Genomic DNA, 16,909 nt, shown 5'->3' on the forward strand with positions numbered 1-16,909 from the left:
ATAAAAATTACTAATTATTTAATTTAAATTGTAGAATCAATATTTTTTTTTCTTCTTCTAATGTTAGTATTAGACAGCAAATACAAATTATATAAAATACCTACAAATGTAAGGTGAATAACCAAATTATGCGAAACAACAAAATTATTCACAGTTTAGCCTAATTAGACCCAAGAAAAAAGTTAGTTCTATTCAGTTTAATTTTTCAATTAAATATGCTTGAAAGTAAATAGTCAATTTTTTTGAATTCTTATACCTAAAAGGCTAAAATTATATGTCAAACTAAGTTAACAATATAACTAAAAAAAATTATTTATTCTAAAAATATAAATTTTACACCATATTGTTATAATATATGTTTGACTTCTTAGAATATCACTGATTATATAGGTTGGTGCAACTCTAATTAAATCAACCCTTAGCTTTTATTTTTCTACTTCTTCCTTAAATAACATATATATTAAATAACAAATATTTTTATAAAATATATTTACAAACTAATAGAATGAATCAAAAAATATAATAATAATCTGATTTTAATACATTAAAACCAAAATAAATTATGATTTAGTAGAATAAATATACCGAAAAAATCAAACTTATGTAAAATTTTATATATGAAATCATATATCAAAATTGAGATAACATTATAATTTTATTTAAAAGAAAATATTATATCTACTTTCATGCTTATAGATTACAAAATAATCAAAAATTAATTAACAATTGGAAACGATATATTCAATAACTATAATTTTATCATTTTGTAAAATTTTATATTTGTGTATGAGCACGGAAGACTTAGTTAATAATAAAAGAGGTGTTTGTCTTATAGCATTGTTCACAGTATTTAAGAAGGAATCAACATAATCAAAAAGACTAGAGGATCAATATTTTTTTGATCAACGAATCTCATTGCATCACTATCTTATTGGATTAACGACTCTATTTATCTACATAACGGTCGTTCCAACTAACTGTATTGCAGTTGCATTGTAGATATGATCTACTTGATTATTTTATCTATTGAGACGACTAAAATCTTTCATAGTATTCATTTTTCAAATTTGTGTGTTTCCTTTCCGCTCTTGTTCTGATGTATTGTTCCAATGTACTGTTATGAAGAAAAAAAACATCTATTTATTTAATAGGGTTACACAATTGATGCCACAAGGATATAGTAGAAGTAATTTGAAAGTCCCAAGAGTCCAACACTGATTCATGACTATTTCTTCTATCCTCTTGCTCCCGCTGCACAGAGTAAAAACCATCCATTATATAATTAATTTGTGATCGATTCTAAAAAAAAAAGTAGCAAACTTTAAAATTTTGACCAAAATTATATTTTAAAATAAAAATATATAATATGTCTTGACTAATATCTTGTGTTTAGAAAATAAATCTCTTGGGGATATACCAACATGTTATTTGTTAAAAACATTGTAGTGATTATATGGATGGAATGCAACATTTTGTATCACAGTAAACCAGACAGAATTGTAATCCTATCAAATTTTCATTCAGACTATTCATAATGTTTTCACGTTTAAAATAAAAAAGATATTCGATAATTTAAGCACTCATTTATTCATTTGAACTAGTAGATTATTAGGTGTTTTGCCCGCACATGCGGACATAACAATTTTTAAAATACTTATATGTTCTTTATATATTATTATAAACAAATATCATCATCATAATTATTATTCTCAACTAATTTTTTAATCAGTTTTGTTTTATCTAACTTTCATATCTTTCTTTATCTATTTTATTTTTATCTTCGTAAAACTATGAAACTGATCACATATCAAACATGCAATTAGATAAAGTAGAAAAGTAAACCTTCATATTTTAACTCTTATTACGTATGTAAATTACTTGTTTAACCCATCAGTATGTATGAAACTTTAAGAAAAATAAAATAAAAATAAAAACAAAGTAAGTAAATAGAAAATAAAACTAAAGGTTGATTAACTTAGAAAAAAACTTTAAAATACGGAATTGAGATAATAATACTATTTTTTGTTTAGTAGATAAACATATACACAAACTTATCTTATTGTAATTTAGTTTTTTTTTTATAAAAGAAAATAGGTGATGATGATAATATAAAAAACAATAGATAATATCAAACAATACATTATTGTCATGCGTATTCTTTGTCTTTTGATCAATTTTATTATAATCAATTCATTAATTTATGATTAACAACATAAAAATAAATATAATAATTTATTAAGTGTAACAACGACATTGACCATTTTAACTTTTAATGTGAGAGTTCGAATACGAAAAATCATTTTGTAATTAATAGTATAGATTATTCAATCTAACAATACATTCTTTGATAAAAATAGGATATGTATTTTCTATAGTTTGAAAATATCTCAGTAATCATAATAATACATTTGTTTGATATATTTCCAAAAACAAAAATCATCTTATTGTTTTTCTTTCTGCTCAAAAAACCATTAAAAACGTTACCTTTTATAGCAGGTGGTAAGCCACGGCATCCACGGTAACAACTCTGGAGGCATTGGTACGGAAGTGCGCCAGTGGTGGCACAACCTTGAATGCAATCTTCACGGCATTGTGGCAATGTTTCTCCGCTGATATTTTCCATTGCCATTATCATCGCCACCAAAAAAACTATTGCAATCATTGAGTTCCATTTTGCACCCATATCTTTTGATTTCTTTTTCAAAGATGATTTTTTTTTCTTTTTACATGTGAGAGGTAATGAACAACCATCCTCTATTTATAAAAAATATTTTTTTCTTGATCCTATCCTTAATATTTATTTATCCTTAATATTTATTGTTTGACCAAAAACAAGGAAATCAGATACTTTTTTTGTGCACAAATGGAAATCAGATACTTAGCTTCTAAATATACAATGATAATGGAAGGTTGAGTAGATTGACTAGAAAAATGACAATGATTAATGGAAGGAAATCATTATCATTTTAACAAAAAAAGAAAATGATAATGGAAGGTTGACTAGATTGTTTGACCTGAATTGTTTTCAATCCTGAGATAGATTTGAGGTGGCTCGAGCTTAAGAAAATAGCAGTGTTCTAAAATGCGCTATACGCTAGTCGGACGATTGACAACTGTATAATACACAAACGTATATACGGATGTTTATGCTGAGTGTCTACGGTAAATATTTTCTTTTGAAAATTTTATACACGCCAATTATATATGGTATAAAGTTAAAACTATTGTATGAACACAAAGCTAAACAAATTTATAACTCTTATTTGATTATATATTAAAATATTTTCGCTCATGCTATAATTATAGAACTTATGAATAATATAAGATATGTGTGTATCCCATATCGGTTTATGTGAAAAGATGAACTTAACAAGAGCTTAATAAATAAATGACTCGATGTGCATGTCTTAATGACAAATACTTATGTGGATTCAGTTGGTTTGTGAGCAAGCCGTATTATTTAAATGTACAAGTAAAAATGGTATAGTAGCCGACCGCTCAGCGCATAGGCAACCAGGGACGAATCTACAGTATTTACAACGGGGGCACGTGCTCCCAACTACTTGTTAAAAACTTAGTTATAGGTGCTAAAGCAACACTTTTGTAGCTCCGTTGGTATAAGTGATCCCGTTTGATTCCAATGTTACAAGTTCGATGCACGCATAACATGAATTTTGATGCATATTTGCTGTTCTATTTGGCATTTGATACGTTTTATTTTCATTTTTTTACTATTCTTTTCCTATTAACATATACTTATTTTCTCTTTACCTAGCTTTCTTTACTTCTTTTCATCTACTCTATTAATTTAGAGTCCTATATTTTATCTGCTATTGACAAGTCATACTATGATCATTTAATTAAGTACTTAATGTGATATATTTGATTAGTTACATTAAGTTTTAATAATCAATAAAGATGTTAATAGTAAATCAATTTTAATTAGATATTTGAATTTTATTTTTAATTATAATCAAATCGGTTGAGAAAAACTCTAACAAAATCTTACCAAACTTTTAAATTTTTTTTTATTATAAATAATGCATTATAATTTCGTAATTAGTAATATAATATTATTATAAATTAATTATAATCAAAAGTTTATCGTAAGACAAATAAATTTTATAATTATAGTCTATATTAAACTAAAATAGACGTTCTCTATAGATTAAATATAACAAGTTTATATTAAATTGCTAGATTAACAGACTTTTTATGTCAAAAAACAGATAAAAAAAAGCAGTTTCATTTAAATACATTATCATTCATCGGCAAAACGGGTTAAAATTCCTACACTGTGTAATATTTTATTTAAAAACTAAATTATTAACATATGTTAAACTTTTATATTTACAACTATATATATTATCAATTTTTGAAACTCACAGCAATATATTATCTATAAATAACTATAGACAAAATATAATAGTATATAACTTATCTTTAATTCAAGTATTACTTTACAAAATACTAAAATGATAGATGTTAAAGTATTACTTTTAAACACAACATGAAAATATAAATTATCATAAGCAAATATCCATATACAGTATAACTAAATAAAATTGAACATGTATTGTAGAAATTAAAAACTATATTAAAGGAGATTGTATATTTGATTATTTCAGATTATAATTTATGTATAAAACTCAAATATATGTTATTATTATGTAATAACAATCAATAAGAAAATAAAATGCAAAAAACAAATTATTATATATTAATAATGACGAATAAGAAGCTTAAACAATAAGATTATAGAGTTATTCCATATATAACACTAAATGTAAAGCATATATTTATTATAATATCAAAATTATATATTTATAAAATTAAAAATATCCGTACGAAGTTAAACTCTAGTTATATTTGCATTTTCAGCTTCAGATTTTATTTCCCAAACAAGATTTAGATAAATTTTCTTTAAAGTCCACATCATCTTTTTTTTTTCAACAAAGTCCACATCATTTAGACTTTGGAATGAAGCGTATAATCTCAATAATCCAAGGGTCGTTCCTGAAGTTCAAGGCAGATTGCCCTTAGTGACCACATGTAGATGGTGTTTTACGGATGGTTCTTAGAAAGATAAAGATGGTTTTTCAGGCCAAGATTGGCTCAGTACACTTCCAAGGTTTGAGAGACTGTTAGGGGCAAGAAACGTAAGGGCAAGTTTATCACCTCTTCATGCGGAGATAGAGGCACTGACTTGGGCAATGGAATGTATGAAAAATTTAAGACAGTATCAGGTTACGTTCGCAACGGATTGTTCTCAACTGGTGAAGATGGTTTCGGAACCAGAGGAATGGCCAGCATTTGGGAGTTACCTGGAGGATATCAAGCTTTTGAGAAGAAGTTTCATCAATTCAGAAGTTATTTATGTATCGAGGACGGACAATAAAATGGCGGATCGCTTGGCACGCAGTGCTAGGATACAACCGTCGTTCGTCATACACATGGATACAGAGTTACCACCTTAGTTTACGGAGTCTTTATGAATCTGTAAATTTTTTTGCTGTAAAAAAAAAAAAGTCCACATCATCAATTGCTAGTAAATAAACTTTGATTAATATTTTTTTAAAAAAAACTAAACAATCTATTCATTTTTTATTTAACATCTTAAAATTTAGTTCGATATCTTAGAATTTAGTCCGACACGATACGATAACAAAAAATATGCAGTATTATATATACTAATTTCCTTTTACAGTGTATTATTATAACTAATAATATTATTTTTTTAATAAATTACATATATATTATAAATATAATACTATGATTCCAATAAAATTTATTGTTTTATATTTATAGCTTATAATAGTGGGGAAATTACATGTTTACCAATTTCATGGTACCACTTTTCATTTTTACCACCACTAAAGAGACATTTTCAAAAATACATTCTTCATTAAGTGGCAAAAGACTCTTATGCCCTTGTTATTTATATATATAATAAATCATTATTTAAATAAAATAAAATAAATAAAATAAATAAAATAAAAAAATAAAAAAAAAGTAAAATTTTTTTTTATGTTTTCGAATTATACTTTTTCAAATTCGAACTTTTTTATGAACTTTTTTTTTGAAATTTTTTTTTCGAATTTTTTTTATTTTTTTTTTCAAATTTCTTTTTGAAAAACGAAAATTATGTTTGAAATTATTTTTAAATTTTTTTTAAAATATTTTTAAATATTTATTTATATATTTATTAGAATCCTAAATTTTACATTCCAAAAACCCTACCCCACCCCTCAACTCTAAACCCTAAGTCTAGATTAGTTAACTCTAAGGGTATAATTGTCTTTTATCCTTCATTAAAAGTGAGGGTAAAAGTGGTTAGTGTAAACATGAAAAGTGGTAATATGAATGTGGTATTTGTGGTAATTTCTCTATAATAGTTGCACTTGTAATATAATATGTATTATTTATTTTAAATTTAAATTTGTGCCCCCATCAAATAATTTTGTCTGGATCCGGCCACTGTAGGCAAACACATATACGTCCGAATTGGCCACTTTCATCCTCCGCAAAAACAAGTAAAAACCTCTAAAACCCTCCGACTCCTCCTCTGTCCCATTGTTGCTTAATAAAAATGAAAGCTTTTAGATCTCTACGAATTCTAATCTCCATCTCACGAACGGCGACACCTTTCAGTAAAACCCATCTTCCTCAGAGCTTCATCCGCCGGTCTTACTCGGCGCAGGCGAATCTAGACGAACCCACTTCCGTCAACGGAGACTCTGTTTTCGATAGCAGTCAGTACTCAATCGAAGACCCCGTGAAGAAGCCCAAACAACAACCCAATTGGGATAAAGGGTACAGAGAAAGAGTAGAGAGAGAGCTGTTCCCACAAGAGAAACAGAGTTCCGAAAAGAAGGATCGGTCAAGGATTCTCGCAAAGGCTCTCCTTGAGGCGGCGCTTGAGTCGGCTGATGACGAACTCGGTGATGGCGAGGTTCGAGAAGAAGACCAGAAGTCTCTTAACGTCGGAATCATCGGCCCACCAAACGCCGGCAAATCTTCCCTCACTAACTTCATGGTTCGATCCTTTCAAAGTTTTCATTTTTAATCGTAAAGTTGCTTACTTTGGCTGTGTGATTGTGTTCTTGCAATGTGCACAGGTTGGAACAAAGGTTGCAGCTGCTTCACGGAAGACCAACACGACGACCCATGAAGTGTTGGGAGTGTTGACAAAAGGGGATACACAAGTTGTAAGCTTTCTCTTTGTGAGGTTTGCATGAATGCAATCATTTGTAGACTGAAATATTTGATTTCTGTGTTCAGTGTTTCTTTGATACTCCTGGTTTAATGCTGAAGAAAAGCGGGTATGGTTACACAGACATCAAGGCTCGTGTGCAAAATGCTTGGACCTCCGTTGATCTATTTGATGTCCTCATTGTTATGTTTGATGTCCACAGGCATCTCACCTGGTTAGTCACTTTGCAGATCTTTTTTTTGATAAATCTATCTCCTAACTGATCTTAGTATAGTTTTAAGTATTGAGGTTAGCATTTTATTGTTTGAACTGGACTTTGTGACTGCAGTTTTGCGCTATTTTAGCAAGTAGATGTAGAGCTCTCTCAAACTTAATTATGTATGATTAATGTAGTCCGGATTCAAGAGTTGTACGCTTGATTACATACATGGGAGAGGAAGCAAATCCGAAACAAAAGCGCATTTTATGTATGAACAAAGTTGATTTAGTTGAGAAGAAGAAAGATCTGTTAAAGGTTGCTGAGGAGTTCCAAAATCTCCCGGCATATGAAAGGTAGATAGATAGCTCATTACACCTAAATTACAACGAACAGGGAACTGAAAAAGATATGGTTCCTCTGTTCAAGGCACTTCATGATATCAGGACTTAAGGGATCTGGAGTCAAAGATCTCAGCCAATATTTAATAGACCAGGCAGTAAAAAAGCCATGGGAGGAAGATCCATTCACAATGAGTGAAGAAGTGATGAAGAACATCTCTCTTGAAGTTGTTAGGGAGAGATTACTAGACCATGTTCATCAGGTAATAACCTTTTACTTTGAGTAATCTTCTTTATCGGTTTCTAACTTACACGAACTTAGGAAGTACCATATGGGGTGGAGCACCGTCTAGTGGACTGGAGAGAGCAGCGAGACGGGTCTCTGAGGATCGAACAGCATCTTATCACTCCTAAACTTAGCCAACGCAAGATTCTTGTGGGGAAGAGCGGTTCCAAGATCGGGTAAGAGCTGAAACAAGATCACAGGCTGCTTCATTCTTTCAACTTAGTGATCTCGTGACTGATCTTTATGCTAAATTTGGCAGGAGGATAGGAATAGAGGCTAATGAAGAACTCAGGAGAATAATGAATCGTAAAGTTCATCTCATCCTCAAGGTATTGCTCAAGTGAAACCACTTTCCCTCGGCGTTTTCAGAGGATTTAGGATTGGTTTTGTATACGAGAGATCTGTCTGTATATTTGATATTGTCAAAGATTAGACATATTACATTAGTTGGTTAGAAATATAAACTTAATACAAACAGAGAGAAGAACCACACGAAGTAACAGAATTTTGGAAAAAAAACAACAACAAGCAGTCTTAACGACAGATATGGAAACGACGTGTTGTCTCTTTACAGGAAGTTGAAGTGTTGACTGATCGTGTCCGAGAAGGCTAACCACCGGCGTAGTAAGTTGATAAATGAATCTGTGATCATAAACTCCACAGTGGAGATACCTTCCTCGTCATCCTAATCCTCTGTTTTGGCTCCATTATTGTCAAAAAAGAAAACTATTTATCAACTGTCAAGATTCTTTTGGTGAATTTATGTGGCTGTGATGAAATCTAAAATTAGCAGTATGCTTTTTATTGTTAGTTTTAGGGGAAAAGTAAGTTTAACCCTAATTCATTAGTTAATTACTATACTTTAATTATATTTTTTACTAATTTAATTTATGTATCTGTTCTAATTCTTTTGATATCAAAAAATAATTATGAAAATGCAATTACTCATAAACTTATTTTTTCACATTTTATATAGCCACAAACTTATTTTTATTTTTTTTGGTGAGATATTTATCTTAAATGCTATGGACTTAATTAGATTTCTTCGTTTTTTTATAATAAAGTTTTCAAGTTTAGTCACATATTTATAAAATTTTCACAGATTTAGTTAACTTTAGTTTTCTTTGCCAACAAATTTGCTTAATTTTGGACAGATTTTTATTAAATTTGATATACTTTTATTCCTTTGCTACCGATTTATCCGTTTTTGACAGATTTATTTGGTTTTCAATAGATTTATTATCCTTTGGCTGCATATTTACGTAATTTTGACAAATTTAATTATGATTTGATATATTTATTTATTTTACCACATATTTACTTCATTTAGTCAGATTTAATTAAAATTTGATTAAAATTTGATAGATTTATTTTTCTTTTGACCACATATATACTTTATTCTAACATATTTAAGTAGTATCTGATAGATTTATTTTTCTTTTACTGAACAAGTTTATTTCATTTTTGACTGATTTAATTTATTTTTTGGTGACAGATTTATTTTAAATGCTATGGACTTAATTAGATTTCTTCGTATTTTTTATAATAAATTTTTCAAGTTTAGTCACATATTTATAAAAAAATTTACAGATTTAGTTAAATTTAGTTTCTTTGCCAACAAATTTGCTTAATTTTGACAGATTTTTATAAAATTTGATATACTTTTATTCCTTTGCTACCGATTTATCCGTTTTTGACAGATTTATTTGGTTTTCAATAGATTTATTTATTTTACCACTTATACTTCATTTAGTCAGATTTAATTAAAATTTGATTAAAATTTGATAGATTTATTTTTCTTTTGGCCACATATATACTTTATTCTAACATACTTAAGTAGTATCTGATAGATTTATTTTTATTTTACTGAACAAGCTGATTTAATTTAAAGTGTTATTTTTTTTATTTTCATGCATGAACCATGTTTGGGTTTCAATTCAATAATATTGTTTGGTTTTTATTTGAAAAATGTTGTTCTTTGCTTCTGTTTAACTTTAGTTTATAATATAGATATTACATATGATTCAAACGTAATATGATCATTTCTCATTTCAACTTGTTGATGTTTGGTCTTTGCCTCATTGTGAGTTTTTATTTTAGTTTTGGTTATAAATTAGTCTAAATTCTTGTTTTGAGATTAAAACCCTGACGAAGATTTGAAACTCAAAAATATATGGGATTCAACCAGTTTTAGAATATTACTGAACAGAACTCGACTAAATCCGAACCAAATTCGAACTGAACTTTGTGGTATCCGAATGAGGCTAAAATTCATAACTCCAAAAAAATTAAAACCCAAACCGAAACTTGGTTGCGCAGCTCTAGCTCTACACATATTTAGAGCTCGATCCTGAATCCTCTTCCCGTATGAAATACTATCTTTGTTTCAAAATGATCGATGTTTTTGAAGAACAAAAACTGTTTCTCAAAAATCAGTTTTTCATATCTTTAATGTATACTAGATTTTGACCCGCGCTCTGAAGCGCGGGTTTTTTGGATTATAAAGAAAAACACAATTTGATATGAATTATCATTTTGAGATTGTTTTACATTATTACGTTACAGAGTCGTATTATATCAAAGAAGGATATTTATTTAGTTTTAATTAGCTTATTTGAGATTCTCTATGTATATTTTTATGTAAATTTCTATTAGGCATATGTATTTTATCCGAACACAAAAATTTGAACCAAAACTGATCCAAAAATACATATTCAGTTTGGTCAATTTCTAAAACAAAATACTTATTGGGTATACTTTTGAACCCGCGGATCTCAGTTAGGTCCGAGTTTTATCTGAGACTTGATCGGCTAAACAAAGTACCCAATTGTTTTGTGTATATTAGGCATATCTGGATATTTAAGATTGGTATTATGGATATTTTAAGTTAAAAGGTGATGCTATCAAAATTTACTTATATATTTCAGGTATTCAAGTAAAATTTTGGATATTTTCTGTTTTTTAGTTCATATTTTGGGTAAAGTTTTGGGTTATATAAGTTATTTGAACTTTTAAGAGTTTTATTTGAGTTTTCAAAAAATTTCATGTTTCAGGTATTTTTGTGTTTTCGGGTATTTCAAATCTTTTCGGGTTTTAAATATTCAAATCGGTCAGACCCGTTATGTAATAAAAAATTATAGTTATTTGAATTACGAATCTGAACCGATCCGGAACCAACACGAATCCGAACTGAAACTTTCAAATATCTAGTTGGTTTAAATGTCTAGGACATAAAAGGAATCGATCCAACTCGGCCCGAAGATCCAAATATTAAACTTTACTCTCTCTCATTATATTTGGTGTGCATTTTATAATATTTTTATTTGTTGAGTTGCTAAGACTTAAGATTTATTTAGCATATTTTAATTTAGTATTGCAGTCCCAAATATATAATCTAATAACATAATATGAAACCTTCTATATTGTCCACAATATCTGATATAATTTGTTTTGTTAATAGTGTTGATATTGGTATAGCACGTTAGTTAACTGTAGATGTTATAAGTTGTAGATCGTATAAAGGTCAATTACGTTTGGTATTATATGTAGATAAAAAAGTGGATCCAAAAAAATATTATAATTAAAAGAGAGATTACAATATATTTCTAAATGTTGGAAAATATTATTTGGTTGCTATATAATAGGAGTTCAGTTATAATATCTAGTTATATATAATAGGTTGGATTAAAAATGAAAAGGTACAGTAACCTTGTATAAGTAGATTTTTCAAAACTGCTTCCCTTTTAATAGAATAGATTTTATTAGGTATAAATGATAAATTGTAATTTTTGAATAAATTAATTGTATTTATTGAATTTTTAATTGGCTAAAATTATAGAAAATAGTTAAATATAAGAAATAATATTTTAAAAATCAAAATTTAAAAGATCTTCAAGAAGGTAGAAAATCTCGTATTTTCGTCGCACAAAAAAAAAAGTCGCACAAAAAAAAAGAAAAGAAAATCTCGTATTTTCTATGTTGTTCGTGTTCCAAAATGGTGATGAATTGGAATTGCGATCCGTCCAACCCTTCGATCAGCTCCTAATTGCAATCAAATTTTAATATATGTGAAAACTTCAAAATATAATTCTTTTAGAAATGGAATGGGTATTGATTTTGGGGCTACAAATATTTGGAATATTTGGGGCTACAAATATTTTGGGGCTACAAATAGGTTTAGACAATATAAACAATCAATCCTACGCTGAAAACAAAAACCCCTCTTTTCCCTCAAAACCCTAATTTCTTGCATCCATCTCCTTGAGCGCAAAACAATGGCGAAATCTATGAGATGCAAGAGGGTGAAGAGATTGAGAGCTATCAGAAGAGAAATAGTGGAGAAGGAATCTTTCACCCTAACGAGAGACGACGCCAAATCCGCCGCCATCGAAGCCGCACTCGCCGCCCCCAAGTTACCGGTTCGTCAACCACCACCTTCTCCGTTCATGGAAGTTGCCTCGTCTACCACCGAGTCCGCCTCTGCCTCCGGTATGTTCGATTTTTTCTGCCTAATCTTGGGATGTTGTGTTTTATATATAGATATTGTTGTTTGCAGATGTGGAAATGGATGGTGAGAAGCATAACAAGTCTCTAAAACCCATCGGGAGGAAGCTGAAGAAGAAGTTTAAGATGGGGATGAAGAATCGTCGCAGCAAAGGTTTCCTTCGAGGCAAGCGTGTCTAAGTTCCTCCCAAGTCTTGTTTTGTACTGTTTTTTTTTTAATTTTTTGGCGAGCTTCAGTATATAGAGAACATAGGAACATGATCTTGAACCGAAAGTCTGAATCTGATTATGTCTCTCATGTTTCACTTCTTCATCAAAAGCTATTCTCACAGCTATTATTTACTTGATTTATAGATAACATTTTTAGGATTCATTTTACATTATAAACCTTCAGACAATTTCTAATCATGTTGGATCGATTAAAACCATGATCAGATATAATGGTAAGTGTATAAATTCTTTGATTTTAATCAAGATTCACATTTTAATCTTCAGACAGCGAGTACCAAAATTACAATTGAAACCAAACAAGAAGTTATTTCAAGATTTATTTATAAACTCAGCTCCCATTTTTCGGTCAGTAAGGTCTGGAGTTAGATTTGCTGCAAACCTTCCTGATCACTCCAATACGATCTTCGCCAGTGATGACACCAACATTGGCCAGCTTAACCATGGACACAGCAAACTGCTGTCTGAACATGTGAGGTGGCTGCTCTGCGAAAGCCTTCACAAGTGGAGCGGTCCTAGGGTCCTTCACAAGCTCCTGATCAGTGGTCAGGACTCCCATGTTCTTTTGAAGATTAATGTAATACTGGTTGTCGAATTTCACCGGAGTTGCAGCGTCTAGGTAAACGGTCTCTGAGGCTACACGACACTTGCGACGCAAGAAATCTGCGTATTTGGAGTCAATCGACGGATCAGTTCCATAAGTTGCGTTGAAGTTGTAAAGCCTCGACTGGATGGTGCCACAGTAGGCTTTGCCTATGGTGTGGGCTCCGGAAAGGACAACAAGGTCGAGAACATTGAGACCGTAAGACTGAAACGTCTCGAGAAGGGCAGTGATGTCACGGCGGCCTGAAGGGACTTTCTCGACATCTCTAGCGTAAGAGTCGGTGGAGTCACGACGCCCATAGGCGTTAGGCCAGTAAGGACCACCCAGTTGGAAGGTTGCGTCCCGGCTAGCTGCGGTTAGGATGTCGGCGCAGGAGACTAAGCCAGGGCAGGCTTTTTCTATCTCAGACTTGATATCGTCGATTAGCTCGAAGCCTCTTAGGGTTTTGCTCGCTGGGGATCTTCTCTCTGATCCTTCGTGGTCTAGAAGAACGGATGCATCACATCCCTGAAAGTTTTATTCATTTACAAAAGATTTGTTATCTTCTCGTTCAAATGTATTATATAGACTAACCATCCACTAATCAGGACATTTTCAAAATTATGTAAACTATAATTTTATATATGAACGATAACATATAGCTTTTGCATGAGAGTATGAAGTTAATATATATACACTGCTAAGTAACGATTAATGTTGAATAAGTATATAAGTGCAATACCGTGACACCGCAATCGTGGAAGAGAAGGCGGAGGAGGGCTGGACCAAGGGAGGAGTCCTTCTTTGTCCATTCTCTCACTTTGGTAGCAACGATCTTCTCAAAATCTGGACAAATCCTATCATAATAACTCAATGACAACTGATTGTCCAAAGGAAACCAAGACTTTGTGTCATTGTCATCGTCCTCGTCGCCTCCGTATCCTCCAGCTCCAGGTAAGTCTTTCCTGTCAGCTGATACCGGCCAGGCTACGAAAATCACGAGTAGGATGAGGACTGATACCACGGCCGCCTTCATTATTTTTCCTTTTCTCTATGTTTCTCAGTTTGATTGGATTTGAATTTGTTTTTATGGTCGAGAGATGTGTTTATATATTGGGTTTCGAAATGTGATGGTTTTACGTGGGAGACACACCTTTAATATCTTTAAAAATTCAAATGACTTGCTTGCATGTCGTGAGTGTTATGGTTTTGATAATTAATATATAATTCCTTTTCATAAGAAAAAAAAAAGAAAAAGCAATTGCTATCTCTATTATTAAAATAGAAGTATCAATATAAATTGTCCATTAGCTTTCAAAGTTATTTACATTTGAATGCCACTGAAGTAATAAATTTACCTACCTTTTAGTATTCTTGTCTTTTATAGTTTAATTAATGCATTTTCCTAAAATAAAGTATAACAAATTATATTTATTTATTTAAAAAAAGTTTTCTATAATCTGGGTAAACAATAAATTATACTTAATCAATGTTAAAAATGTAACAAGATTTTATTATTACGGGGTGGTTATTTTTTATTTTGGTATACTAACTACGTCTAAAAAACATAAAAGTGTTATAAAAATACACTAGATCTCGACCCGCGCAACCGCGCGGGTGTTTATTTTCATTTATTTTTATATAAATATTTTATTTTTAATTTTACATTGGTATATATTAGTATAATATATATGAGTCTATCATTTTTAAAACATAATAATTTTATTGTATATAATTTTTTATTGAATTGGTTGTTTTCAGATCACGTTTTTGGCTTGGAAAAGATTGATAATTATTTAATTGTAGTAAACATATTATTTAGTTCCTATAATCTAGAAAGTAAGTTATTTAGATCTATAATAATGTAAGATTATAAATTAAATGTAACATGACTTTCTAGTAATAGGTCCATTAGGTCCATTTTTTAAAAAATCACACATGAGTCAAAGTTGTGACTTCTCTTTTAATATATAAGATAATATAAACCACAAAATTTTAAATAATATATTGAATTATTTAATCGTATAAATCAAATATAAAAATAGATAACCGTTTTATTTTACATTAAAATTTTGATCCATAAAAAATACATTTGCACGAACACACGAGTTATATTTTTAAAATAGGGTTGTAACAGTTGACGGATCAAAAAATAAAATAAAATTACTCATTATAAATTCTAAAATGATTGTGTTTAGAAATATATTAAATAATCATTTAATATATATATATATATATATATATATATATATATAAAAATTTTAAAAACATATATTACCATTTATATAAGATAAATATTTTTTTTTTGCAAACCAAAAATGAATACCCGCGCGGGTCAAGCTCTAGTATTCTTTACAAGAGAAACCTACTGGTTCATGCCTTAACTTATGGTGCATATTTGCTTTTTCGTTCATAAAGTTTACAATTGTGCCCAAAACTTCTTAATTTTCTTAGAAAATTAAATTTAATACTCATGCTTACTCTAAAAAGCTCTAACATGTTACTAATCAACACCGAGTTAATTAATGGAGAATTTTAACTTTACCTCAAATTTGATATTATTTTTAAATTGCTTTTAAATGATAATTATTGTCATAAATAACTTAAATTTATTATGAAAAAGACAAAATTAATCATCTTAAATCATTTATAAACATTTAAAAATCATTTATAAATGTTTGAAAATTATTTATAAAAGTTTATAAATCTAACCCAATCCCCTAAATACTTTTTTTTGAACACCCAAAATATTATATATGAAAGTCTAACCAAACTAATTGGTGAAAACATAGTACAAAGCCGCTTTGGCCAAAGAGTCACCCGTAGTCCCACCCCCTAAATACTAAACACAAACAATAATCACCAAACTCAAATGTTAGTGTATTTTTGATTGAATATATTTTGAAAAGTGGTATCCAACTTAGTGTATTTCAAGGAATTTTTCTTAATTAAGCTGTAAAGTTTATCTGTAATATGTTGAGGTAAATTTCTTTCTTTTTAGGTTAGTACATTTTAGCTCATATAATTCTAATTTTTCTAAAATGCCTCAAACAATTAAAAATGTATCATATTTACAGTTGATATTTTTAAAATACATATATTTTTCAAAAAGAAGCTAACCTTTCTTAAATATGATTAAATAAAATTATTTACATTTAATAAAATTACATATTTTATAAAATAAAATATAAATTAGAAATATTATATATTGATGTTTTAGAAGAATAAATATTTGAGATCAAACATCTTATTTTATTATTTAATATTCTCAAAATAAAATTTTGATATTAAGATATTTATCCAATTTAAAAAAAAAAACAAAAAAATGCTAAAGATGAAAAGAAAGAAATAAGTAATTCATCATAGTAAATCAAATAACTGAAATTAATGTTCGGTCATGGTTCAGTCTAATTAAATGGTTATAGATTTTTGTTTGCTTAACTGTACAATGAGTCTTTGCGAGCACAAGTGATTAAGGTTGTATTGTTAAGCGAGGAAGTGAAAAGTTAGAGTCTTCTTTCAAGTATTTTTACTCGTTTCTATTATAAATAGGTGTATA

At 29.4% G+C, this 16,909-nt stretch overlaps 4 protein-coding genes across 6 annotated transcripts; 2 read left to right on the forward strand and 2 right to left on the reverse strand.

The window, feature by feature from the left end:
* Window positions 1–1,112: 1,112 nt before the first annotated feature.
* Window positions 1,113–5,790, reverse strand: LOC103828791. The gene is made up of 2 exons (XM_009104428.3): window positions 2,485–5,790; window positions 1,113–1,251 (listed from the first exon to the last, which is right to left on the reverse strand). Exons 1-2 carry the CDS (start codon window positions 2,681–2,683, stop codon window positions 1,235–1,237), a joined length of 216 nt encoding a protein of 71 aa, XP_009102676.1. The 5' UTR covers window positions 2,684–5,790; the 3' UTR covers window positions 1,113–1,234.
* A 404-nt stretch (window positions 5,791–6,194) lies between these two features.
* LOC103828792 (GTP-binding protein ERG) lies at window positions 6,195–8,923 on the forward strand. 3 transcript variants are annotated; one of them, XM_009104430.3, is made up of 8 exons: window positions 6,195–7,036; window positions 7,119–7,205; window positions 7,282–7,427; window positions 7,607–7,765; window positions 7,839–8,013; window positions 8,073–8,212; window positions 8,296–8,365; window positions 8,611–8,923. In XM_009104430.3, the coding sequence occupies exons 1-8, from the start codon at window positions 6,590–6,592 to the stop codon at window positions 8,647–8,649; spliced, it is 1,263 nt and encodes a 420-aa protein (XP_009102678.1). In that variant the 5' UTR covers window positions 6,195–6,589; the 3' UTR covers window positions 8,650–8,923. The 3 variants fall into 3 exon arrangements, with proteins under 3 accessions (XP_009102678.1, XP_009102677.1, XP_009102679.1); XM_009104429.3 differs by having other exon boundaries at window positions 6,197–7,036; window positions 7,119–7,208; XM_009104431.3 differs by lacking the exon at window positions 8,611–8,923 and having other exon boundaries at window positions 6,198–7,036; window positions 7,119–7,208; window positions 8,296–8,529.
* Window positions 8,924–12,143: 3,220 nt separating this feature from the next.
* On the forward strand, window positions 12,144–12,914 carry LOC103828795. Its single transcript, XM_009104434.3, has 2 exons — window positions 12,144–12,524; window positions 12,592–12,914. The coding sequence occupies exons 1-2, from the start codon at window positions 12,311–12,313 to the stop codon at window positions 12,717–12,719; spliced, it is 342 nt and encodes a 113-aa protein (XP_009102682.1). The 5' UTR covers window positions 12,144–12,310; the 3' UTR covers window positions 12,720–12,914.
* On the reverse strand, window positions 12,759–15,316 carry LOC103828794 (peroxidase 7). The gene is made up of 2 exons (XM_009104432.3): window positions 14,093–15,316; window positions 12,759–13,878 (listed from the first exon to the last, which is right to left on the reverse strand). Exons 1-2 carry the CDS (start codon window positions 14,384–14,386, stop codon window positions 13,117–13,119), a joined length of 1,056 nt encoding a protein of 351 aa, XP_009102680.1. The 5' UTR covers window positions 14,387–15,316; the 3' UTR covers window positions 12,759–13,116.
* Between the last annotated feature and the right edge of the window lie 1,593 nt (window positions 15,317–16,909).

The sequence above is a fragment of the Brassica rapa genome, chromosome A07 (genome assembly GCF_000309985.2).
Source record: "Brassica rapa cultivar Chiifu-401-42 chromosome A07, CAAS_Brap_v3.01, whole genome shotgun sequence".
Taxonomy (NCBI): Eukaryota; Viridiplantae; Streptophyta; class Magnoliopsida; order Brassicales; family Brassicaceae; genus Brassica; species Brassica rapa.